Consider the following 25,989-nt stretch of genomic DNA (forward strand, 5'->3'; position numbering starts at 1 on the left):
GGAGCAGGCGGCTCCCGGCCTCCTGCCCTACTAAATCACCCCAGAGCCCTCCCAAATGTTTATTCTTTGGAAAAGCAATAAAAAAGAAGGAAACCCCAAAAGACAAACTCCCACCAGCCTGCCTTTGATCGCATTTGATATTGTTTTATTTCTTAATTCTTTCCCACCGCAGGCTGGCTGAGGAGGGAGGGTGGGAGAGAGGGAGGGAGGGAAGGAAGGTGGGAGGAAACAGCGCCTGAAGGGGGTAAAAATACACATTTCCCACTAATATCTGTGTCTGGAGGGGTCCGTGTGCTGCTAGGATGGCTTGGTCAGGATCTGGGGGTGAGTGCCTCTGAGGACGGGAGCTGGGGTCCCCAGGTCCCCGGGCTGTGGACTTGGAGGTGAGCGGGAGCATCCCTGTGTTTGCAAAGGTGACCGAGCACAGGGCAGCCGCAGAGCACGTCACGGGTGGGCGATGGGCGCTGCTCCCCATCTCCCAGCCCCTCGATGGCTGGGGCGGGGGAGCAGCGGAGGCAGGCGGGTGAGGACGCCGTGACAAGCTCCGTCTGCCGCAGGGCCGGGTGCTCCGCTGCCAGCAGCACTTGATGGTGGGAAAGTTTTGGCTGGGGCTTTTCCATCCGCTCCTCCCTCACAGAACCAGACACGGGTTCCCAGTTTGCCTGATAGGAAAAAAACTTCCCCCGTCTTCATGTGAAGCATCAAGAGCCAGGAGGTCCCCAGGTGCCCCTCAGGGGCTGGGTGCAGGTGACAGCCGTGACACCCGGTGTGGCACCAGTGGGGATGGGGAGTGGGGCAGCAGATGCTGGTGAGATGGAGGTGAGAGCTGAGCGACGGCAGAGGCTGAGCATCCTCTGCCGCTGCGGGGAACAGCTTCCACCCTGCTCCCAGCGGCGCCGAGCGCGGCCGCGGCCTGGCCTCTGCCGTTCGCACCGGGAACGGCAGCGCTGCAGGCAGCCAGCCCCGGCACCGGGCGGCTCCTGCGCCGGCACAGCTGGCACCTGCCCGCCAAGGGGCCGTGCTGGCGCGCAGCGGGCGAGGTGACGGTGGCAGCGGGAACAGGCCTATTTTAACCCTGAGTGAGATGAGACGGAGCGAGGATGGGACACGGAGGGGGTCAAACCGGTGGTGAGGGCTGGGGCAAGACGTGAGGGGCTTTTCCCCCAGGTTGTGTCCCAAGAGGCTGGGGGACAAGGGGGTTTGGGGGGACACAAACCCATCTGCCTGCATGTGGGAGCAACTCAAGACAGCCCAGGGGATCTCACACCCAGATCGGGGGACCTCATGAAAAGCCAACAAGGGGGAAAAAAAACCTCCTGAAGAACCTGGACTGAGATGCTTTAGGAAGCAGCTGATGTGTTGGAAAGATAAGGAAACCTTGGACTGCAGCCCCAGGATGGGAGCATGGGGGGTTTTACAGCACAAAAACTACAAGGTTGCGAAAACCAGGATCTTTCACCCGGAGCATCCTTGTGTTGCCACCTCTGAAAAGTCACTGGGGCTGGTGCCAGGCTCCCGGCACCCCTCCGCAGGCAGGGGCCCACCCGAAAGGCTGCTCCCCAGCGCCATCAGGCCCAGCACATCTCATAAGGCTGACTCTGTCCACCTGTGCGTCCCAGCCAGGGGCAGAGGGAGCCTGGCGAGCAGGGACGGCCAAACCCCACAGGAGGCAGGGCTCCCTCTCCCTGGGGAGCAGGCAGCCTCCCGGCTCTGTCAGCTCTCCTGCAGCGGGACGGCTGGGCTCGTGCCACATGTCACAGCCCTGCCAGCAGCCAGGTCATACTTGGGAGGGAAAACCGCAGCTGCCCTGAAAGAAAATGCCCTCTTCCAAACATTCTTGAATTATCTGACGTGAAGTCCGGCTACGGGGATACCAAGGCCAAGGGAAGCGGATCTGAGCTTGTCCCTGAAAATCCTCTTTAAAATGGCCTGAAACCTTGACTTTGGTTTCCAGTGAAGCCCGATGCTGCTCAGATCTCCCCCCTGCCAGGCACTGCAATGAGTCTCCCCGTCCAGGGGCTGGATGTGCCCCTGGCAGCAGCCACCTCCCAGCCCTCGGTGGGCAGCGAGCAGCAGGAGCTTGCCTGGCCCCAAGCTGCTGGGGACGGATCCCACCCGGGAGGATTCAACAGCGTGACAGGATGGGATGGCGCCTGCCAAGATGTCCCAGCCCTGGGCCTGGCACATCGCACCAGGGTCTCCCAGCAAGTCACCCAGCGGCACCGCTGCAGGGTGCACCCCGCGCAGGACGGGTCTCCCAATGCTGAGGTGTGCAGCGCTGCGCCCCCCTCCTGCTCTCCTCTGGGGACATTTCGGGCCGGCCCAGGCCGTGGAGTGGTTTGCACTGCAGAGGGAAGTGCTCTGCAGAGCATCTCCCTGGTTCACTGATGCAATGTCCTGACGTTGCTGCCTTCGGGGTTTTTCGGTCATTTCTTTCACTTCCTTATTGCCCAACGCTCTGCAGGGTTTGCAGTCACTGCCCTTTCTTTCCCTCCGTGGGCCTCGCCGGCCCACGCGGGGCTCTGCCCGGCTCTGCCACGGAGAACGCCTCCTGCGGGGTCCAAGCCTTGGAGCGGGATGCAGGCAGAGCCACGGGAGCAATGCTTTTTGTCGGCCGTTGTCTGGCCCAGGCAAAGACAGGCTGATCTGTCCCTTCCCAGGCGCAGGGAGAGGTTGTTGCCTGGCATCTCAGCACAGGTCCCTCCCTGCCGCCTGCCCATGCTTGCAGCTGGGGACACCCCCACCTCACCCCTGAGTCACAGGCAGGGAGCATCCACCCGCCCCACGGCACAGCCTGCCCCGGGCGCCTGTGCCCAGCCACCCACCCTGGCACCTACCGGGCTCTCCCCTTCTCCACCCGCTTCCAAACAAAACTTCAAAGGAGCTGAGGGAAACCGAAAGCTTTTTCCACCCTTTTTTCTATCAGGAACCGGGAGCAGATTTGTTGAGCAAGAACCTGTGGAAGTGGAAGGAGGAGGGCCACCATGAGCATGAGCTCAACACCCTACTAGACATCAGTGAATCCAAGCTGGACCTGAGCTGTGGCACCCAGGAACAGTTTTAGCACAGCAGGCTTGCCTGAAGATACCTGTGCGGGTAAGATAAATATAAAGGAAAAACTCAGTTTTGAACAGCAAGACAACGTGGATTCCTGGCCCTGGCTGCAAATTCGGCCCGCGCTCGCCTGAGCCCTGCAGCCAGTCGCGAATCCCGAAGGATTTTGTAGCAAAACCCGGGCGTATTTTCCCATACCAATGCCCCAGCGACTCAGCCACGCCGAACCGATCTACGAGGGGCTCTCCCCAGCCCCAGATCTCCTCGCTAGGGGTGGGAAGAAGCTGCCGGGAGGCTGCTGGGGATGCAGAGCGGCGGGTGCCGGGGCGGCGGGAGCAGGGGCAGCCCCCCAGGGCGCAGCTCTGCCGGCCCCGGGCGAGTCTCTGCTGCGACAGCCAACGCCACCGGCTCTGCGGCCGCCGGCCCCGCCAGGCCTCCCCCGCACCCACCGCGCCCCCGGGCTGTGCCAGCCGCCGCCCCGCCCGCCGCCCTGCCCGCACACCGGGGGGCTGCTGCGCGGAGGGGCTGGGGGGCCACGTCCTGGCAATCTCATAGCGACCGCTCCTAACAGAGCCTGGCCCTAGGAGTGACCAGTCCGGATAGTGACCAGTCCTAACAAAGCCCAGCCCTAGGAGTGACTGGTCCTGATAGCGACTGCTCCTAACAGAGCCTGGTCCTAGTAGCGACCGATCCTAGTAGTGCCTGGTCCTGACAGAGCCTGGTCCTAGAATAGTGCCCTGTCCTAGCAGAGCCCGGCCCTAGCAGTCCCCTGGGCCCCGGGGCAGGCAGCCGAGACAAGCCGCAGCGGCTCAGCCCCGCCGCGGGGCGCGGGGCGGGGCGCGGGGCGGGGCGTGGGGAGGGGCGCGGGGCGGGGCGCGGGGCGGGGCGCGGACTCGCGGGAGCACCCACGCGTGACGCCATGGGCGGGCACTCTGCGGGGCGGAACCCCGGCAGGAGGCCCCGCCCCCAGGAAGCCACGCCCCCAGGCCCCGCCCGGCCCAGGTGGAGGCGGCGGCGGCGGCGGCGGCGGCGCGGACGGTGCCGGCGGGACCGGGGCCGGGAGCGGAACCTGGACCGCGCCGAGGTGAGCGGGGCCAGGACCGGGACCAGGGGCGGGAGCGGGACCGGGGGTGGGGGCGGGAGCGGGGCGAGGGGTCCCGGTGCCTCCGCGCCGCTTCGTGACCGCCCGGTTTGTTGCTGCTTTGTGCCCGGCCGCGTCCCGCCAGCTTCCTCCTCCGCCCCGCGCCGCCCGCCCGCCCCGAGCACCGGGCACCGGGCACCGGCCCCGCCGGGGGGCCGCCTGCTCCTGCCCCCGGGGGGCCCTCGCCGGTGGGGGGTGGGGGGGACGCGGGTCCCCCTGCCCGGCCGTGCCCCGGCGCCCCCCGGGGCGGGCAGCCCGGACGGCGGGGACCCTCCTCTTCCTCCTCCTCCTCCTCTTCCTCCCGGGGGGTGAGCCGGCCGTGGAAGGGGAAGCGGGGGGCCCTGCCCTGCCCTGCTCTGCTCGCTCCCCGGCCCAGGCCCGGGAGGAAAGCCCTAACCTACTTTCTGGAGCCGATGGCCCGATAAACAAGCGGGCGGTTGGTTTTGTTTTTGTTTTGTGGGTTTTCCCCTTCCCAGGCGAGCGAGGCTGGCAGCCCCCGTCGGAAGCGGCAGCGGCCTCGAAGCCGGGTGCGAGGGCAGGTGAGGGTGCCCGCGTCCCAGCCCGCTGCCGCTCTGCGCTGCCCGCCTGCCTGAGCCGGGCTTTGTTGTCCTCGCTGGGTTGAGGTTTGGTGTAAAGGCTCTGGCACGCTCACACGTGCTGCCCGAAGCGGTGAGTGTGGCCACCAGCCCTTTGCAAACAAACCAAACCCTTCGAGATCGGGAGGGCCCGGTTATCCATAGTCCGTGCGTCTGCAGGGAGCAGAGGGATGCCGGCTCTGCGTGGTTTAGCTGGTTGGTTTTTTGCTGTTGGCCCCCGGTGGTTTTGGGACAGAGGGATGAGGCTGGGCTTTACTCTGGTCCTGCCCTGCTGCCAGGACAGCAGGACCAGGCAGAAGCCATCCCTCCAGGCTTGCCCGCAGCCAGACTGCCGTGCCCGCAGCGGGTCAAGGGCTCTGCATCCGCCCACCGAGACCCCGCAGCTCTCGCTCGGCTCCCCACGCCCGCACTCTGCAGGGGGAAGGGGACCCGAGAGGCCGCATGGTTGACGCCGGGTCCCTGCAGGAGAGGAAGTGCCTGCCCTCTTCCCCAGCGCGGCGTCACCCTTCCCGCCGCGGGGAGTCGGCGTGTTCGCCTCCCCGCACGTGCCCTGGTCATGGATGGTCACTCTCGGGGACTTCCAGGGTGAGCTCTTCCTACTGCCGCTGCCCCGGGGTTGCAGCGCATCGGCCCAGCTGGAGGGTTTGGGAGCACCCACCACCACCATCCCATGGCTGTCCTGGGCAGGGAAGCGCTGCCCGGCTCGGCTCGCTCCACCGTGCCCTCCAAACAGGCATCCTTTGGCTCCTGCCTGTTTTCCAAGTGGAAAACTTCACATAGCTTGAAAACATCCCACCTCTGAAACGAGCTGGTGGGTTCAACTGCAGCTGTGCCCTGGAGAAAGCAGGGCTGCTCTGCCGGCTCCAGCCCAGCTGCCCTGGGCTCCGCACTGCGGCTGGCTTCGCGAGTGCCTTCTCGGGCTGCCCAGCTGCTCTCCCTGGGCTCTGCCTCCTGAGCTCCTTTGCAGTTAACGGGGTGATCGACACCTATTGCTGCTCACTCCTCTGGACGGCGGCTTCTGCCTCTAGCTCCTGTTTGCTGGTGACCAAAGCAAGCCTCGGTCTCTTTCCCCACTTCCCCTGGTCAGGGGTTTCTTTGGCGCCGTTGCAGCTGCATTGGAAACTGCACCTGGAGGTGCTGCGAGCCCCAGGGTGAGAAAGGGTAAACCACAGCGGGGGCAGCGGGGTTTGACGCCCAAGCAGCTGCCCCGGCACAAATTCTGGAGGACGGGGCCGGGCCTGAGGTTGCTCTTGCATGCACATGCAAGCACTCGATGCGTTTTGTGCATGCTGGATGCTGGCGGGAGGAACAATAGATGCTGGTGGGCACTGGGAGAGCAGCTCAGAGGCTGGGGATGTGGAGCGCGGGGGGGTGAATCGGGGCGGGGAAGGGGGCTGGCTGGGTCGTCTCTGCTCTGGGGAGCTATATTCCTTGGGATGCGCTGGGGGGTTCAGGCGGTGTCCGTGTTGTTTGGCTGCACTGGGCTGAAAGGTGAGCACGTGGCTCTTCTAGTTACAGATCTTTTTGCCATTAATACAGCTCTGGTTTAACTCTTACAGTGAACCTGCGGGAACCCCCAAATAAATCCTTATTCCTTCCCTTGGGTTTTTGGTCTCAATCCAAAAACAGCCCTTGGGATGAGCTTGGATCGAAACAGTGTTTGTCGTCAAAGAAAGCGGGGACAGGCAGTAGAGAACCGGCCGGTGGGGGGGGTTGCAAGGGGGGGTGGCGGTGGGAGCCCTGGTCCCACGTCCTAAAGCATCCACGGCATCGTGCCACGCTCTGCAAGGTGGGGGCTTGTCCTGCTGTCGCTCGTCTCCCTGTGTCTGTCTCTTGCCCGCTGTGTGGGAGCTGCCTAGGCCAGCATGGGGCTCCCGAGATGTTTCCACATTTCCCGTGGGCGCTGGGAGCCCTGCGGGGAGCTGAGCCTGGAGGAGCAAGCGTGGGCTCGGCACTGGCGGGGACTCTGCGCCAAAGGGGTCAGTTAGTGCAGGCTGAAAACTAGTTACTTAAATCTATATGAGCCTACAGGTGGTGGGGTCATAAACTCTTACCTAATGACCACTGGTCCCCCTGTCCTGCAGGGCCGGGGGATGCCTGGTAACGTGGCGAGCCCCTGGCGGGGATGGGCACGGTCCCGTTTCATAATGAAGATCCAGGAGTCGTGGTCGATTGGGAGTGTGTGGTGCTCTGAGTTAGGTCAGTTCCCAACCTCAGAGTGAGCGCTGACAGCTGCGCGTCTGCTTGCGAGCATGGAAGGAACCCTTGGTGCTGGTACGCTTTTTCCTCACTTAATCCCCATTTCTTAAAAAAAAAAACAAAAACCAAAAAAAACCCCCCAAACCAAAAAGCAGTTGGTTGGTGGTTTTTCTCTTAATGAGACATTTGGGGTGGGGACTGGACCCAGGGAGGGTGCCCTGGGGAAGGTCCATGTGTGGCCCCCGTGCTGGACCCCTGTGTCCCCCTCGTCCTTGTGGACCTGCGCCCTGAGGGCTGGCATCGTGAGGTGCAGGTCGCGTGGGCTCAGTGCAGGGGCAGCCCCTGGGTAACTGTCTTGGGAGGGCAGGCGAGCAGCCTGCACCCCTTGTGGAAATCAGGCACATGTGAGGGCTTCCCCTTCCTCCTTTGTCCTCCAGTAACTTACATCTGGGGGAATTGTAAGGATTTTATTGAATTCCTTACAAGCTGCCTGGGGACGGGACCGGGTCCCTGCCTGCCGGGGCCGCGGCGGGGTGGGAAGGCAGGGAGTCTTATTCTACTGTAGTTCTTCAATTTCCCCACCTGTGAAATGGCACAAATGAGTCAGAAGCGTGAAGGTCTCCTGTGAAACCCACTGCTTATCGCCTCGAGGGGAGCTCGAGCAGCCGCTGGTGCAGGACTCGCTGCTGCAGCCGTACCCTGAGGCGGGGGGGCGTGGGTGCAAACCGGCTCGCTCGACACCCCTGGTGCAGGGGGCTGCGGTAGGGCATGGGGCACCCTGGGGCTCTGCTGCCCCTTGGAAGTCACCGGTGCCTGCAAGGGGAGGGAGCAGGGCAGCGCCCAGGGATGCTCCTCGGCCTTTTCCCAGGCTGCTAGGATGGGGTCGGAGGGAGAAACTGGCTGGTGCAGGAGGGATGTGGTCTCTGCCCGGGATGTCCAGCCCTGCGGTGACCTGTGCGGCCGGTGACTCCTCAGCGGGATGCTCCTGCTCTCAGCTCCCATCCTGGGGCTGCCGCTTGCCTGGTCATCCCGCAGGGCCATCCCTCCCATCCGTAGGCACCTTTTTGGGATGCTGCAGCTCCCAGGGCGATGGTCCCTTTCTTCCAGCAGTCTGTGGTTTTGGTTTGTTTTCAATTGGCCTTTTATTTAAAAATAATAATTCCTGATGCATTTGTCTGGTCTGACAGACCCGCTCAGAGCAGGGCAGGTGTGGCTGGTGCCCCCCAAGTTCCCCAGTGTGCTGGTGCCCCCCTCCCGTGCCATGGGGTCACCAGCAGCCTCGAGGGGCTGCCTTCGCTCCCTGTGCATCATGCGGCAGCTTGTGCTGGGGATTTGACGTGGTTATCCCTGTAATTCACCGGCCTGCAGGAATGCTGGGGCAGGGCTGGGAGCGTGTAAGCCCGAAGGCTCTATGCCATGCTTATGGGCAGCCAGGGCAAACCCCTGATGGTCGGTGTTGGCGTGTCCTGCCCTTTCCCATGGCTCCTCAGCAGTGCGAGAGCCTCGCTGGGACCGGCACCGCGCTGTCGCACAGGGCTTTTCCGCGGGTGATGCCGTAACCGGGGCTGAGTTGGCTCATTCACATGGTGGCTTAACCCAGGCTGAGCGCTCCTGGGGAAGGCAGAGGTGGGTCCTTAAAAACCAGCATCTCCAGCCCCTGCAGTGAGCTGCGCAGCATCCCTGGGGTGGGATGGCAGGCAGGAGGAGGATGAGGATGATGGGGGAGACCCCACCACCAGCTCTTGACAGCCAAGAGGCTGCAAAGTGCATTGCTGGCACAGATCCATGGGGATGCTGCGGCGGGGGGAGAGCATCACACTGTTTCCGTCGGCACTGCTGAGTGTAGGATCCCCCGTGCCGGGCTCGTGCCGTGCTGGGTGGGGTTGCAGTTGTTCCCAGTCGGGCTTTTCTCTGCAGGGTGCGGACCTGGGTGCTTCTGGCCTCATGGCAACAGGAGCGAAGAAAACAAGACCAAGGAGTGGCCCATGTTCGGCTGCTGGTGCTTGGGAGGAGGGAGGGGTGGGCAGGGAGCAGCCTCGTCGCACCGAGGCTTTTGGGAGGATTAGCCTCTGCTTTTGCTGCTCCCTGGGGTCGTGGCCCCTTTGCAGGGGTGGCTGGAGAGCAGTGAAGTGGGGTGTCCAAGGGGCAGCCCCCAGCCATCTGCCAGCGGAGATGTCGCCTTCATCCGCAGCACAAAGGGATGCCCCCAGGGCCGGGTCTTTGAGGTCCTTGTCCCCCCCCTCGGGGAGCTGCTGTCCCCGGGGGGGGATCAAGCGAGGCTGCTGGCGTCCACCCGGGCCTCTCCCTTTGCACGGGGGGCTGGCGGGGCGAGCAGCCACGTTGTACCAGCCTTGAAATGGCTGTGCTAAGGAGCCTGTTCCCAGAGATGGGAGGCTTTAGCCAAGGGGGTTTGTCCTGCCGCCAGCCCAGGGCTCATCTCGAGGCTGGGATGAGATGAATCTGTGCATGGGGCTTTGAGGCGCCTCCGCTGCCTCCCGCTGCTGCATCCCACATGGCGTGGCGATGTTCAGAGCTCGCGGCGAGGGGGCCCTCTGCAAATATGGGGCGCTTCTCCCAGCCTGGTACCTCGGTGCAGAGGACTGAGGAAGTCCGCACGCCCGACCTGAGCCCTCGCGCCAAGCTGCTGTCAAAATGAGTGTTTTATGGAAGAAACGTGTCCCGTTGCCCCATCCCCACCGTCTTCTCGCACCAAGAATTTTCTTTCCAAGAGGGAAGCGAGAATGAATTCAGTAACGACCTGTGACGTGGGGATTGAGGGCGGACAGCCTGCAGGCAGGCTGCCCACCCCTTGCCTCGGGGGAATAACGACCTGGGACCCCTCAGCCCCTTCCAGAAGGTGCGGCCAGGGCAGGAGCACTTGCACCACCATGCCCGTGGATCCTGTGTTTAAGCCAAGCTAATGAGGAGTTGGAGTGGCTCTGAGCAATTACGGAGCTCTTAGATAAAACCAAGTTACATCAATCCTGATAGCCCGGGAAGTCTGTGCGGTGCCTGGGAAAGAGCTTCCCTTGGGTCTGGAGGTGCTGTAACCCTGCCCGCAGCGCTGCCAGGGGGCAGCCGACCCCTCCGTGCCTTCACCGGTGGAGCCGCCCTTGCTTCCCTGGCTGCCAGGGGAGACTCTTGCCCTTTGCTCTCTCCAAAGCCGTTGGGGTGACTCAAAGCCTCCACGTGCGCATCCCCCGCTCAGCTTGGGCTCCGCATGGGGAAAGGGCCGGCAGCTCCCGCCGCCCCGGCTGGTGTCTTCACCGTGAGAAGCAGGGTGGGTTTGCGCGGTGCTGTCTGTGTGGGGTTGTTTTGCTGTGAGGGTGCGTGGATACCCTGGAACCCCCCAGGAAGGGGGAGCAGGGAGGTGTGGGGTGCATGGGAAGTGGCACAGAGGGACCCCGGCTCCCCAGGGCTCACCGCCTACCCCAGCAGGTTGGGAAGCCATCGGGTGCCGGTGCTCGCTCTCCCAGGACCGGGGGGTGGTTGTGCTGGTAAAAATTAACGAGGGTGGGCAACAGGCCGTGCCTGGGATGCGGGAAATCCTCCATGTGGCTTTTTTCCATCCGCTCCCAGATCCCGCAGGTAAATCCTTCCCTTTCTGTGCCAATACCGGCGGCGTCACCCAGGACTGCCGGAGGCGCGGGGGCCACGCACGCTCCCGGCGATCAAGCCCTTGCAGCAGGGAAGCCCAGCACATGCCTTGTGCAGCCATGCGAGCAGCCGCGCACCCTCCCCAGCCCCCGCTTCCTTTCCCGCAGGCAGGCCGGGCTCTGCCCGCTGCGCCTTTATCAGCAGCATCCAGCGCGGCCCCCCCGGCCGGCCGCGCTCTATCTCCCCTGGTAGTTTTGCTTCCTTCCAGGGCGTGCCGGGCGCTCCAAGCTCACCCAGGCTGAACAAACACGCTGCGGTTGCCCAACGTCCTGCCCGACGCAGAAAATGGGAGAGGATTTCCTAATGGCAACGCGGGCGAGGTGCGTGTCGGCCGCCTGCGCGCCCCGGGGAGCGGCTGGGCTCTCGGCGTCCGCACCCCGCCTTGCTACCCCGGCAGCCACGCTGGAGACGGGGGTTCAAGCTCCTGCGGGTGTCGGTGCCGACTGCGTAGCTCAGCGATGCAGGGGAGGGAGGGGGGCAGCTTAAAATACCCCCTGAAGCCCAGCGATCCTCTCTCCAGACTCAGAGCGAAACCTCGCACCTTGCGGGTTTGCCGACCAGTGCCGCTGCGGTGGGGCTGGCACACCTGGGGGAAAGATGGAGCTGCTTTCGTTGGGGCGGGGAGGAAAAAAAAATCATCCCAGTGGCGTGGTGCTGGGGTGTGAAATGGCCGTGCTGGGCTGGGGGGTCCTGTGCCCTGGGCGCGGGGCCACACACAGGGACACAAAGTCCCTTAGGGACAGGAGGGTTCCTGCAACGATGCCATAAAGTGTATTTTGTCCTTTTTAAAAAAAAGCCTAAACGCTCAAAGCTCAAAAAATAAGCGGAGGTCGAGAGGAGGGAGGCAGCAGATGGAGCCTGGCTGCTCCTAGGCTTGCAGGGTTGGTGCTCTCCAGGTCTCCCCGTTTGAGTGGGTCCGCAAGGGACTGGGGCATCCGCAGGGTCTGGGCTTTCCCAGAAGAAAAATATTAAGATATTTAGTTCCCTGCCCAAGAAATTTTTTTTTTTTTTAAATAATACCTTTTCACTTCAAGAGCTGTTTGTCTTGGGCTGCTTCTCTCAGACCTGAAATTTGAGACTGGGAAATAGTAGAAAGCTTTTAGAAAGGGAGCAGAAGGGAGGGGAAGGTGCTGGGCGGCTGCTCGGGGTCCTCTGCTCAGGTGCGAGTCCACGGGGGCTCGATGCTCGGAGCGATTGGACCGATCGACTTTCCTATCCTGGGCTCTTAATAACCGGGAGCACCTTTTAACAAGGCTCCAGCCTTGAGAGAGGTCTTTCACGCGCTTGTGAATCATTCATGGGCAGCCGCTGGCGCGCGGCCCCGGCACCCTCTGCCTAATGGACTCTTGGGCGCGAGCGTCGGTGACGGCTGCGGGGGCTGGGGGCTCCGCAGCATCGCTGGCCCCTTTCTCGCTCCCCTGTGGAGGCGGAGAGGGGAGGGGAAGGGCTCGTCGTGCTCGGGGTGGTGGGTGCTCGCGGGGGGCCCGTTCCCGGCCCCGCACCCTCGCGTGGCTCAGAGCTGCGTTCTCCTCCCGGCTTAATTCCAGCCTGATGCACTTTGATTCCAGCACTGGTAATGCTGCCTCCCCCCAGGCCAGCAAGCTCAGGAGAGCGATCCCGATCCTTCTTGGAGCCTCTCTGCACCCGCTGTGTGCTGCGTACATCCCCCTCCGACCAGGGCTGCTCTGCAGGGTTGTCTCTGGTGTCTCGTATGATGGTTGTGCTTGGTTGTCCCCAGCTGCGCTCTGCAGGTTGCCGCTTGGCCTTGCTGACTGTCCCTCTGCATTGCTTGGAGCACCTCGGTGTGTCCCATGGTGACGCCTTGTATGAGCCACATCACTTTTTCCATCGCTTTCTTCCTTGGGTGTGATGCCTTGGGTCAGCATCTGTCATGATTCACCCTGGGGCTGGGAGACAGCCCTGGTCACCCTCCCTGTGCCTGTTAAAGACTAAAACCTCATCCCAGTTGCTCACCAGTGCCGCGCCCACACCTGCCCTCTTAGATGGGGATGGGGGCTTCACCCGCTTGCTGCTGGGGCGAGGGCAGTGTCCATCGCTGCTGGGCGTCAGGCTTTGGTGAACAGCTTTGGGAGGGAAGATAGTGATGGTGGGGGATCTCCTCTTCTTATTGACCAGACCAGGTTACCCCCCTCCACCCCCTGCCCGTTTATCGCTCACCCGTGGGTGATGGCAACATCCCCAGCGCATTTCTCTCTCTCTCTCTCTCTCTGGAGATCTTTTCCAGCCCAAGTGACACTGCTGTCCTGGGACCCCTATTCCGGCTGGAAGCACAGCTCCAACAAGCTTGGGACGTGCTCATGGGTGCCAAGTCCCATGTCCATCACTCTGCTGTCACCACTTTGTCCCCACGGCAGGGCGTTCACGCAGCTCTCCCCCGCACCAGCTCAGCATGTCGCCTCTCACTTCCCTTTGTCCCCAGGGCAGAGCCGCCGTGTCGGCCGCGAGCGCCTGGGGACCCGCAGCTGCCAGCGCCGGGGGGTGGCTGTGCCCTGCGGGTGGGGGTGCCGGTGCCGCTGGGCGGAGCACGACGCTCCCGGAGGCGTAGCCCTCCGTCCCACGGCTGGAAGGGCGAAGGGGACGCGGAGGGCTGAGCTCGTCATGGCTTGCTCTGGACGGAGGCGCCAGCCTGCCTGTTCTCACGCCGAGCGCGCTGGGCGAGAGCGGTGCCAGAGCGGTTGGGTGCCAGCGCCAAATGCCTTCCCAGCGCCGTCCCTGGGGGGTTTTCCAGCTGGTGCAGGGTAGAACTTCTTGCGGGTCAGGATCCACGCTTGGGGGGTGGCCGCTGCCTCCAGCCCGCATGGCCCAGGGGCCTTCAGCACTCGGGGGCTGCTCCCCTCCTCCCCGCGCTCTCAGCGCCAAATATTGCGTTACTGCAGAGCCGCGAAAACCGCTCCAGCCGCGCGGCGTGACCGGGACAGCAGGTGCCTGCCGGACCGTGCCAGCTCCCCCGGGAGCCTCGAGTGTGCCTCGGGGGAGGCCGGGTCCATCCTTCTGCCCGCACTGCCTGGGGAGCGGGACCCGGCTCCTAAACATGCTGCAGACCTGCTTCGCCCAGGAAGCACGAGGCCCTGCTAAGGGCTGCCGGGGGTGTGATGGGAGCAACTGGGGATGGGATTTTGGGACAGGGGTGTAAGAGTGTGGCCGTGCAAGAGCACCGTGTCCTCTTGCATCTCTAAACGACACAGTTTGGCTCCAATTTCTGCGGTCCTGGCTGCGCAGCTCCCACCACTGAGCGCCGTTCCCCTGAGCTGGAGGAGGGTGAGGGTGTCCCAGGGCTCGCTCTGACCCCAGCGTGTTCCCATCCCTGGCTCTCCGGAGCAGCTGGCATCTCAAGTTCATTGCTGGCTGCCCTGGGAGGAAAACAAACAGCGTCTCCAGCTCACCAGTGGCATGGAAAGTTTTGCTTGCTGGGGCCGGGCCGCCTGGCTGGCATTCTCCCAGCTTAGCAGCTATTAAATACCTCGGCAAGGCACTCGTGTTCCGTGCCCGCTCTTGGCGGGTGTCTCGCTTCCCAAGAGCTTTGCCCGGCAGCAGCGAGCGAAAGCCCCCTCCCGCCCCACGCAGTTGCCCTGCTGTGGAGCGAGGCGCGTGGCCGCAAATGGCAGCTTCTCCTCCTCCTGCCGCCCTGTGCCAGCGGCTGCTCCGCGTCCCCGCAGTCCAGCCGCCAGCAGCCCCGTCCCCAGGCCCGGGGAGCTGTTGAGCTCAGCTCTCCCTCCTCCTGGGATGCTCCTGCAGCCCCAGCCTGCTTTCCCTTCGTGGCCTTTCATTGCTGCCTCTCTCCCCACCAGGCGAGGCAGGAGGAGTTTGGCCGTGCCCTGGGGCTCCCGTGCATGAAGGACAGAGGAGGAAGAGGAAGGCTGCCCCGGGTGTTTGCCATCGAGACGCGCTGCGTGGGATCCCCGCCACTCTTATGAGGTAGGGAAACCCTGGTGGGGACTGGTGCTGGCTGACCCCCCAGGAGAAATTTGGGGGCTGTTTGCTTCCAGCTTTGGCACTTAACAGCAGCAAGGGGTGAGGCAGCAGCTGAGCTGCCAGCAGCACCCAAGGGTGCTGCTTCAGTGCCTCTGGGGAGGAGGGGAGGCAGGCAACATGCTGGGATGCTGCCTGCAATCGCAGGCACTGCCTCCAGCAACATCTCACCTGGTCCTAGTCGTGTCTGTGTGACCGCTTCCTCGCACCTTCCTGTCTGGATCCCCACCACGGACAGATTTATTGCCAAGACTGGAGAGGAGGAGGGTTATTTTGGGAATGGGGACCCTTCCCTGCCACCAGCTGAGGCTGCTGGTGCCCCTCCGTTGAGGGATCTTAGTGAAGCCGCCGCTCAGGTTGCACCTGCCACGCTCCCTGCCACACGCGTGTCCCAGCCTCTCGCCCCGCGGTACCCCAGCCAGCCCAGCACCCACTTTAAGCCGTGCAGGGGGAGGCTGTCACCTGGCCCAGGAGCTGGCGGAGGGCTCCCGCGTCCCCGGGGAGCTGGTCCCATGGGGACACCATGCTGCTAAAGCCAGGCTTTGCTTGTGGGGGGGTCTGAGGTCGTGCTCGGGGCTCAGAGCGCTGGGCGAGCTACGGAAGTGCCCCTGTGCCTGCTTGCTGCTTGGGCACGTGCTCCCAAGGGGGGACCCTGTTGCAGAGGGGGCCGGCGGGGATCTCGATCGCCCAGCTGACCGCTTGAGCACCCTCCCCTGGCGAGAGCAGAGCAGGGTACAAGGCCACATGGCCGCACTGGTTACTGGGGTCCTGTGCAGAGAGAGGGGCCAGGCCCGTGGGTCAAGCTGGAGTTTTGCAGCCAGTGGCACTGTTGGAGCTCCAACTTGGTGGTGGTGGGTGGCAGCAGAGGAGCCCCAGCGGGACGACTGGTCCCCTCAGGGGTCTCAGCTCCCCCCTGGGAGCAGATCCCATGGGGATGCTGGTCCTCGTGGCCGGCCCACGGCAGGTCTCAGGGCACGCCGCACGGGGCGAGCGCGGCACGCGGCGCCGTCCCCGTGGCCGTGATTGTGCTGGGGAGGCAAGGGGTGTTCCCAAGACCTCTGCAAGTCCCCTGTGTGCTGGCATGTCGTCGGCGGGGATGGGAAGAGGCCAGAGGGGGCCGTGCCTCACTTTGAGAGCCCCCATAGCTCCTGTGTGGGACTCGCTCCCCTGCGCTAGGATGGAATTACCTTTCCTGCGAGGTCCTGCCCAGTAGAGTGAGGCTGCAAGGACCTTCAGGAGGGAATTGCTCGAGGAATTAACCACCTCTTGGCCATTGAACTTCCCCCTTCTTTCATGGGGTGCTGGAGAGGGTTCGATCTCCCAACCTGGGGTGTGTGTGCATGTACCAGGGGAGAATGTCCAGTGTCTTCCCTCCCACGGAGCACCCTGCCACATGGAGGGTCCCGGCTCCGTGGCTGGAGGTGCTGGAGGTGGCATGGGCTGCCCCCTCACTGCAGCAGGAGCCACCCCCCACCTGGGGGCCGTGGTGCCAGTGGGGATGGGAATTGGGTATTTTCAGGCTTTGCATGTCTCCTGCCTGGCTGCATCCCCTCCCTTCCCACCCTGCTTATCACTCCTGCCATCCCTCACTCTGCTCCTGGCAGGTGGAAGGGTGGTGCGGGTGGTCCTGGGGGACTGGGAGCGAGTGGGTGATGGAAGTCCTCCTGTCCACCCAAACCCGGGGAGGGGTGCGGGTTTTGGGGACACGGCAGCTGGGCTGATGCTGGTGAGGTCTCAGCAGCACAGCCAGTGGCACAGGGGGCTGAGGCTGGTGAGATCCCACTGGTGAGGCCCCATCTCCCACTGGGATCCAGCCTCTCCCCATGCTGGGGAGAATATTTCTCCCCCTTTTGATGACTCCTTGCACCCTCCCAGCCTGCCGACCGCCGCCGGCCCGAGATGTCAGCCGGTGACAAGAATGGGGGCAGCTGCTCCAGCAGCAGCCGCCTGCAGAGCAAGAAACCCCCCAACCTCTCCATCATCATCCCCCCCCGGGAGGCGGAGGAGGATGGCACCCGCAAGGAGGTGAGCGATGGGGGGCTGGACTCGGGGGGCTGTCATCCCCAGGGGACCCCTCCATGCCGTCCCACCCCTAACACCCTGCTCTGCCTTCCAGCCCTCCAAGGCACCCATCTACCGAAAGAGCAAGAGCCTGCAGGAGCCCCGCACGAAGGGATCCGATGGCTTGGAGCGCCGGCCTGCCTTCCGCCGGCAGACCTCCCTGTCCCAGAGCATCCGCAAGTGAGGGCCGGGGAGCGGCGGCGTGAGGGCAGGGTGGGTCCGGCAGCAGGAGCTGGGTCACCGAAGGGGTCCCTTGGTCCCCATCGGGGTGTTGTGGCTGTGGGTACTGGCAGAGGACTTGGGATGGGCATGGAGAGTTGGGGCTTGGAAGGGAACGCCTTGGAGGGTTTCATGGACCTCTGCTTTGACTCGCTGGTGTCTGCCTGGGGAAAATCCCGCAGCAGGATTACTTAGTATTAGTTCAAACCATTGTTTTTGCACCGTGGGGAAACTTCTGTGCCCGTTTATGTAGGACCTTCAAAAGCACCTTGAGCTGGACATCTGCTGCAGCACAGAGCTGATGCACTGTCCCGTGTGAGGTGCAAGTCTTGATGGGGTTAACCTCTCCAGAGAGACCCAGAGGCCAGCCACCCCTCCGCAGCGTCCCTTCCCCGACCCATAGCCAGGTCAAAACTTGCCCTGCTGCGGGCTGAACTGAGCCACCCCAACCCAAACCACCTGCCGGAGGGGATGCCTGGGTGGGATGGTGGTACCTGGGCCGGGGGGGCCAGCTGGGTGACGAGCGCGCCCATCGTGTGTCCAGGGGCACGGCGCAATGGTTTGGCGTCAGCAGCGACTGGGAGGGGAAGCGGCAGCAGTGGCAACGCAAGAGCTTGCAGCACTGCAGCATGAGATACGGCAAGCTGAAGCCTGCCTACCGCGACATGGAGCTGCCCAGCCAGGAGGTGCCCTCCTTCCAAGGCACCGAGTCGCCCAAGCCTGCCAAGATGCCTAAGGTAGAGCTCAGGGCACGGGGTCTGGCTCCCAGCCTTGCTCTCCCAGCACCGACACCTCTTCCGTCCTCCAGATCGTGGACCCGCTGGCCAGGGGCCGTCCCTTCCGCCATCCTGATGAGACCGACCGTCCCCACACGCCCCACCACGTCCTGCCCCCGCTCACCCCCGGCGTTGTCTCCTTGGCCTCCTTCAACAGCATCCGCTCCGGCTACGGCCGCCTGCCGCGCAGGAAGAGGGAGTCCGTCGCCCACATGAGCTTCAAGGCAGCCGCGGCCCTTCTCCGCGTGAGTTTTGGGGAGCTGAGGGATGTCGTCGTCTTCCTGACCCGGGTTTCAGCTCTGTCCCTCACCCATCATCTTTGCTTCTTGGCTTTTTGCTTCGCACAGAGATTGCTCTCTCTCCAGGGTGGGTTTGAGGGGGGACGTGTGGTGGTTTTTAACCTGAGTTCTGCTTAAAAAGAGAAGTTTTGGTGAAAACTGGATGTCCTTAGGAAAAGGCAGCTTCTGGGTTTCACTGCTGAGGAGCCAGGAAGCTTCTCTGGGAGCTTTCTAGCTGCTGGGGAGCCCTGGGCAAGCCTTGGGGACAGGTTGGTGGGACTGAGACCAAACGGGATTCAGAGTTCACTTGCCATGCTGACTAACGTGGTCATGGTCCAGCGCTGGCTCTGAGGAGCTGAAGGCAGCATCTGCTGCCAGCTCCTGCTGCCTGTGCTCTCCACGTGGAGGGATATGGTGGCTGGCTGGGATTTCATCCTTGCCACTCAGCCTTGGGGAGGGAAGCTATGAGAAACCCTCAGTGCTGCAAAAAAACCTGGTGGGCTTCTGGTCGCTTACCCTCATTTGCTTCCCCTGCCAAAGGGACGCTCTGTCCTGGAGCCGCTGGCTCCCAAGCAGATGAGCAACAAGAGGAGCTTCATGTACCCCAGCTTCATGGACGAGGACGTGGTGGATGCTGCCGATACCCTGGACTCATCCTTCTTCAGTAAGGCAAGCGCCGTTCCACGCCAGCCGCCGGAGCGGGGAGGGGTCCTGGTGCCCTGCACGGGGGCTGGACGTGGCGCGGGGCTCTGACGGGGACCCCCTGGCAGCCGGGGCATCGGTGGCCGCTGTGCCTGGTGCTGCAGAGCGCTGGTCTCGGTGATGCTCCTTGGGGGTGGCAGGGAGCGGTGCCGCCATCGCGGGCACGTTTCACACCCCGTGACGTGCGGCTGGTGGGATGTCGATGGGGACCACCTCCTTCCCAGGCTGCGGGGCCAGCTGGAGCCAGGCTGGCCCTGTGACGGGCATGCTCGGTCAGGGGGGGTTTCTCACCCATTGCACACATCCAAGAACGCGTCTCCGTCCCCCTTCCAGATGGACATGCACGATGAGATGTACTCCATGCCTGACGATGTCTTTGAGTCGCCACCTCTCTCGGCCACGTATTTACGCATGCACCCGGTGGGGGAGGATGCAACGGCATCCCCTGAGGCAGAGCAGCCCACCCCGTGAGTACCAGCTCTCCGTGGGTGCTGCCCCTGAGGCTGCCCACATCCCCTGCTGCAGTCAGGACGGTGTCCCCAGCCGTCCCTGCCGTGGGGCACTGGGCATTTTTGGCATGCTGGTAGGAGGAGGAAGCCAAGAGGTGCCCCTAGCCCTCATCCCAGGCATCCTCTGGCCTTCCCCACCTCTGGGCTGTGGCTGTGGGTTGCACTTAGGGGATTTCTCAGCTGGCCCCTTTTGTGATGAGTTTCTCCTCTCCCTGCAGGCGGGAGGGTGTCCAGCTCACTTCAGCCTCCGCTGGTGCCGGCCCAGCTCCCCGGCGAGGCAGGCGCATCGCTTCCAAAGTGAAGCACTTCGCCTTCGACCGCAAGAAACGCTACTACGGGCTGGGGGTGGTGGGGAAGTGGCTGAACAGGACGTACCGCCGCAGCCTGAGCAGCATCGTGCAGTCGCAGCTGGAGATCACCGACAGCCACCGGTGAGGGGGGCCTGATGGGACGGGGATGGGCACGCGGCTCCTCAGGGCTCCCCCGCTGTAAGGCAGATGTGTCCCCTGTCCGATGCTTGGGGGATGCAGTGTCCCTTTGCACAGCCATCCTTGAGCTGCTTAAATTTTGGGTCCTTTCCTCCACAGGCCGTATTTCACATACTGGATCACCTTTGTCCACATCCTCATCACCTTGCTGGTCATCGGCACCTACGGCATCGCCCCCATCGGCTTCACCCAGCACGTGACGACAGAGTTAGTAAGTTTAAGAGCTACCGGCTGGGGCCATCCCCTCCCAGCTCTCCAGTGACACGCCTGGCTCTGAAATGGCAATGAGCTAGCTGCTGAGAAAAGCAAGGCTGGGTCCGGAGGGTGCCTTCAACCCCTCGGAGGGGTTGATCCTCCCTCTGGGGCGGTTGTGGTTTAACCCCAGCTGTCAGCTCATCCCCGCGCAGCCGCGCGCTCGCTCCCTGCCGGTGGGATTGGGAGGGAATGAGGAGGGCAAAAGTGAGGAAACTCATGGGTTGAGGTAAAGACAGTTTAACAGATGAAGCAAAAGCCGTGCGTGCAAGAAAAAAAACAAAGAATTCATTCGCTGCTTCCCACGGGCAGGCGGGTGTTCGGCCATCCCCGGGACAGCAGGGCTCCATGTTGCCTAACAGTGATTTGGGAAGACACACTCCCCCCGCTTCCTCCTCCTTCCCCCAGTTAATATACTGGGCATGACCCCATACGGTCTGGAATGTCCCTTTGGCCAGTTGGGGTCAGCTGTCCTGGCTGTGCCCCCTCCCCTCCCGGCCTCTTGTGCCCCTGGCAGAGCCTGGGAGGCTGGAAAAGTCCTTGACTAGTGTAAGCCCTGCTCAGCAACAGCTAAAACATCTCTGCATTATCAACACCGTGTTCAGCTCAAATCCGAAACACAGCCCCGTGTGAGCTACTGTGAAGAAAGTTAACTCTCTCACAGCCAAAACCAGCAGAGCAGTTAATCCGGGGCACCTGCGGCTGGCTGCGTTGCTCCCTCAGCACCCAGGCTGGAGAGAAGAGCAGGCATCCGTCTTCCTGGGGGGACCACGACCGTCAGTGTCCCGTCGTGCTCCCTGCTAGGGCTGGGAGCATCTTGGGGTGCTGCTGGCTCCTGCTGTTTGAGAGGCTCCATTAAATAGCCGGGGCAGGGGGCCACATGTGCTGGACAAGCAGCGGTGTGTTGCCGCTGAGCTGTTCTCCCCCTCCCAAGTTGCTGGTGGGGCCCAGCAGCCCTTACCCTCAGATGAAGGGGGCTGCTCAGCCCCCCACAAGCGGAGGGAGAGGGGGCTGCACCCCCACACCGCTGGCCCCCTCGTCGGGAGCTGACCCTGGCCTGGCTCTGCAGGTGCTGAGGAACAAGGGCGTCTACGAGAGCGTCAAGTACATCCAGCAGGAAAACTTCTGGATCGGGCCCAGCTCGGTAAGGGCTCTGCCGGCCCACCGCCCCTCGCCCCCCCCCAGCCCGAGGCTCTGCCCTCTGCCAGCCTCTGCTCCCCCTGCCCTGAGCTGAGGTGGGGGCCCCTGGGGTGCTCCTGTCACTGCGGGGAGAGCTCAACCCCTCGTCCTAGCCCGCTGCCCTGGGCCCTCGGTGCCGCCATCCCTCTGGGACCGGCTGGGGGCTCAGCAGCACTTTCCAGAGCCGTGGCATCACTGTGGGATGGTCAGAAGAGACCCCATCCCCTTCCCCCCCACCTTCCCCCCACCAGGGTAATGGAGGCTCAGGGCTATCACTGCTGGGGACCCTCTGCCCCTTCTGAGCCCTCCCCAGGGGCAGCTGGAGGGAGGGGAGTTACGGGGGGAGCTGCAGAGCATCCCCTGGACTGGTGTCTCCCTCCCAGATCGACCTGATCCACCTGGGGGCCAAGTTCTCCCCCTGCATCCGGAAGGATCAGCAGGTGGAGCGGCTCATCCAGCGCGAGCGGGACCGGGAGCGCGGCTCCGGCTGCTGCGTCCAGAATGACAACTCGGGCTGCATCCAGACCCTGCCGCAGGACTGTTCGGTGCGTGCCGCCACGGGCACCGGGAGGCGCTGGGGGTCCCTGGGGAAGAGGGGGAGACCATCTCCACCCCACACGGCGCAAGGGTGGGGTGTGTGTGGGGTCAGAGCGGTGCCTTCGCTGCCACGTCCTCAATCTCCTCCTCCTCCCCAGGAGACACTGGCGACCTTCATCAAGTGGCCGGGCAGCAACGCACCAGCCCTAGCCTCGGGCAAGAAGAGGACGTCGGGGGCCGTGTGTCATCAGGACCCCAGGTAGGAGTGACAGCTGGGCAGAGGTGCCGCGGTCACCCGGCTGTACGCGGGGCACGGCGGAGGTGCTGCGTGGGGTGTGTTCCCAGCTTGGATGCCTTGAATCCTCTTGCCCAAAGGGTTGGGGGGCTCTAACACACCATAGGAGAGCGATAGGGAAGAGGGAATCAGTGGGGAAACTGAGATGGGGTCTGTCCTAAACATAGGCAGCAACAGGTGACACCGTTGTCTTGCGCTGGCCCCTGCCTGCCCTGCTCCGCTGGGATGGGTGGTGTTGCAAGGGGGCATCGATGGGGTTGTCCGACAGATGGGAGTGCCATGGGGTTCACCTGCAGAAGGTGCTGCTGTGGGGTGTTGTAGGACACCCACGTGCAGGATCCCTCCCTAAGCCAGGGGAGGGGGCAGGTCCCAGGGCTGCCTGTGCCCAAGGAGGGGCACTAGTCTGCAGGGAGGGCTGTGCTGGGCGGGACCCGTCCTGGCCCTTCACCCACCTTGTCCTGCCAGGACGTGCGAGGAGCCGGCATCCAACCCGCCCCACGTGTGGCCGGACGACATCACCAAGTGGCCGGTAAGAGCCCGGTGCCGCTGCGAGCCGCGTGGCACCGTGCTGGCAGCCTCCGTGGGAGACGCAGCGGGCGACGAGCCAGGCTCGGGGGCTGCGGGGGGAGCCTGGGGCCAGCCCCTGACCTTGGCTCTTCTCCCTCCTGCTCGTAGATCTGCACCTACGAGACCAAAACCAACCACACGGGCTTCGCCCACATGGACTGCCAGATCAAGGGCAGGCCCTGCTGCATCGGCACCAAGGGCAGGTGGGTCACAGCGATGGGGGTACCCGGCCCAGGCTTGGCTCCCCTCTCTGCCCCACTGCCCGTTGTTGCCCTCAATGTCCAGAGCTGTGCTGGGGGAGAGGGCAGTTACGGAGCCTCGGGGGGTGGGATGCATGGTGGCGGCAGGGCCGGAGAGGGATGCTCGGGGGAATGGGGAGTGAGCCCTGCCCCGAGCGAGCCCGCTGCCTGTCCTCTGCCCAGCTGCGAGATCACGACGCGGGAGTACTGCGAGTTCATGCACGGCTACTTCCACGAGGAGGCAACGCTCTGCTCGCAGGTGAGCGGGGCCGGGGACGCGATGCTAGCAGCCGGGTCACGCGTTGCCACGCTGATCCCAAAGGGTTTTATAGTGTTCTGGGACATGGTTGGGATGGGTGTGAGCAAGGGGAATACAAAGTGCGGGGGCTTGCCCAGCTCTATCGGCAGCGCTCGTGCTGGTCCTGCACGCCCATCTTGCTGGTGTGGGGCAGGAGGGAACGTAGGACTTGAGCCAGCCTCGCCCAGGCAGCACCGGTGTCCTTGGGAAAGGCACATCCCGGGCAGGAAAACGACCTTTCAGCATCTCCTGGGGCACTGGGGATGCTCAGTTGCTCCCTCCCCAGCACCTGAGCTGTGCAAGTGCCCCACGCCACCCAGGGTCCCCCCCACAGCTGAAACGTGGCATCGTCAGCCGTGCATCCCTGTGACCCATCCATTGCTCCCTGCGGCCCCCCATCACCCCCAACCCCGCTTGCCTTTGCAGGTGCACTGCCTGGACGAGGTCTGCGGCCTCCTGCCCTTCCTCAACCCAGAGGTCCCCGACCAGTTCTACCGCCTGTGGCTGTCCCTGTTCCTGCACGCTGGGTGAGCCGCAGCCCCCAGGGGTTGGCGGGGTGACTCTGGGACTGGGGTATCCATTGGGGTGGTCCGTGATCCCCAACGGGCTGGGAGGGAAGAGGAGACCCCCCCCAGACTACAGCGGCAGGTGCTGTCGTGGAGGGTGTTTTGTAAGATGTCTCATGCCCCAGGCGGCGGGTGGGAGGGCTGGGCAGGGGCTCTGGCAGGGCAGGGGGCTCTAACGCAGGGTCTCTTCCCCACAGCATCATCCACTGCCTGGTGTCGGTGACTTTCCAGATGACGGTGCTGAGGGACCTGGAGAAGCTGGCGGGCTGGCATCGCATCTCCATCATTTTTATCCTCAGCGGCATCACGGGCAATCTGGCCAGTGCCATCTTCCTGCCGTACAGGGCGGAGGTGAGGGCGGGGGGGCTCTGCCCACATCACCCCGAGCCCAGCCCAGGGACCAAAGGACACCCCTCCCGCCCCTGCCGCAGCAGAGGTTTGGGGAGGGGGCTGCAGCCGTCGGCACAGAGCTCAGCCCTCGGCAGGTTTTGCTGCAGGGATGGGAGGCTGGTGCCTCTGTGGTGGTGGAGTGGGGTGCGGGGTGTGTTGGGGCGGGGGGGTGTCTCTGCCCCACGTGTGGGGTTCGCACATGCCATGTAGGTCACGTGTCGCCACGTCTTGGTGTGCGTGCAGGGTCCCCGGGCGGGCAGATGGCTAATCTGCTGGCAGTGAAACCCTGCCAGGCTTTAAATGAGATCACGCCGAGTGCCCTAATCCCCCCCGGGGGTGTGTTGGGATGGGGACTGGGGGGGGGGCTGTGGCCTGGGAGGGGGTGATGAGTCACCAAAAGCACTGGCTCAGCCAAAACAGTGCCAGCATGCTCCCCTCCTCTTCCTCCCGGGCCAGGGCTCCCACCCCTGAGCCCTGCACTGATGGAGCGCGGCTCTTGGTGGGTTGCAGGAGCCAAATGCATTTGCAAGGGGAGGATACAGTCCATGGGGGCGTGGGGCCGTGTCTGGGGTGACGTACGCAGGGTCTGGCACTGACCTCCCCCATCCCCACAGGTGGGCCCCGCCGGGTCCCAGTTTGGCTTGCTGGCCTGCCTCTTCGTGGAGCTCTTCCAGAGCTGGCAAGTGCTGGAGAAACCCTGGAAAGCTTTCCTCAACCTCTTCGGCATTGTGCTCTTCCTCTTCATCTGCGGCCTCTTGCCATGGATCGATAACATCGCTCACCTTTTCGGCTTCCTCAGCGGCCTCCTCCTCTCCTTCGCCTTCCTGCCCTACATCACCTTTGGCACAGTGGACAAGTACCGCAAGCGAGCCATGATCATCGTCTCCTTGCTGGTCTTCGTGGGGCTCTTCGCCGCGCTGGTGGTCTGGCTCTACGTCTACCCCGTGAACTGGCGCTGGGTGGAGTATCTCACCTGCCTGCCCTTCACCAGCAAGTTCTGTGAGAAGTATGAGCTGGAGCAGGTCCTGCACTGACCCCAGCGGTGGGACGGGGCTGGGAGAGGCTCCGGCGGTGATGTTCTCCATGGGGTGGGTGTTCACCAGCCTGCGGGAGACGGTGGCTGCCCCAGGATGGGGCAGATCCCAGGCACGGCTTCATCCTCAGGGCTGGTGGGTTTGGGCTCACCCCTGTTGAATGTTGGGGATGCAGTGGGGAGTGGGACTGGAGCCGACCCTGCCTTGCACCCCTTTGGGGCTGCCTCTTTGTGCTGAAAAGCCATAAGTGATTTGGGGACCAACCCTAACTGCTGCCTGCGTGGGGAAAGGGCCGAGGGAAGCGGGATTTCGGTGCATGCATGGCCAGGCTGGGTCCCCGGCCCAGGGCTGAAGCTGCTGAGGTCTCCTGGCTGTGCCCCTGCCTGCCCAGGGCCCTGTCCCACCTCGGTGCCCCAGCTCATACTGTGAATACATCCCCCTTCTTTTGCAGGGGCACTCTTTTTTTTATCCACAGCTCTTTAGGCAGAGAGTTTCCCCTGCTTTGGACACCCCAGAGCCTCTGCCGCAGCTGTGAGGTGTTCAGAGCTGAGCTTCAATGGTATTTTCTAGTCCTGCTGTCGCATCTGATGCTCCCCTGAGGCCACGGAAGGAGGCTTGTGCTTCTCCACATGGGCTACTCGCTGGTTGGCGAGGCAAGGCTCAGCATGGTGGGGCTTCTTTTCCCCTTACTTCAGTGAAGTTCCCTTTTTGGAGGCAGAGAAGCAGCACGTGCTGTCTTTGTGGTGCCGTGCTGGGAGGCAGGCATAGAGAAAACACCCTGGGGGGCTTGTGTGGCTGCTTCTGCAGCCCACAGGCCCTTTGGGAAGCCATCGGTGCCCCCACTTCTCACTTCTGCCTCGCGTCCCTGCCGTTACCCCATTCCCTCTTTCAAAGCGTAGAGACGCAGGTAGCCTCTCCGTGGCCTCAAACGGTGCTGGACAGACAGAGGCACGCAGGATGGG

General features: G+C 63.7%; 1 protein-coding gene across 1 annotated transcript; it reads left to right on the top strand.

The window, feature by feature from the left end:
- Positions 1–3,981: 3,981 nt before the first annotated feature.
- On the top strand, positions 3,982–25,989 carry RHBDF2 (rhomboid 5 homolog 2). Its single transcript, XM_064466808.1, has 19 exons — positions 3,982–4,138; positions 14,457–14,583; positions 16,513–16,662; positions 16,754–16,878; positions 17,462–17,654; positions 17,726–17,938; positions 18,512–18,640; positions 19,007–19,140; positions 19,401–19,613; positions 19,770–19,881; positions 20,992–21,066; positions 21,485–21,646; positions 21,797–21,897; positions 22,399–22,462; positions 22,609–22,703; positions 22,923–22,998; positions 23,464–23,564; positions 23,801–23,954; positions 24,608–25,989. The coding sequence occupies exons 3-19, from the start codon at positions 16,537–16,539 to the stop codon at positions 25,025–25,027; spliced, it is 2,493 nt and encodes an 830-aa protein (XP_064322878.1). The 5' UTR covers positions 3,982–4,138; positions 14,457–14,583; positions 16,513–16,536; the 3' UTR covers positions 25,028–25,989.

The sequence above is a fragment of the Phalacrocorax carbo genome, chromosome 16 (assembly GCF_963921805.1).
Source record: "Phalacrocorax carbo chromosome 16, bPhaCar2.1, whole genome shotgun sequence".
In the NCBI taxonomy this organism is placed as follows: Eukaryota; Metazoa; Chordata; class Aves; order Suliformes; family Phalacrocoracidae; genus Phalacrocorax; species Phalacrocorax carbo.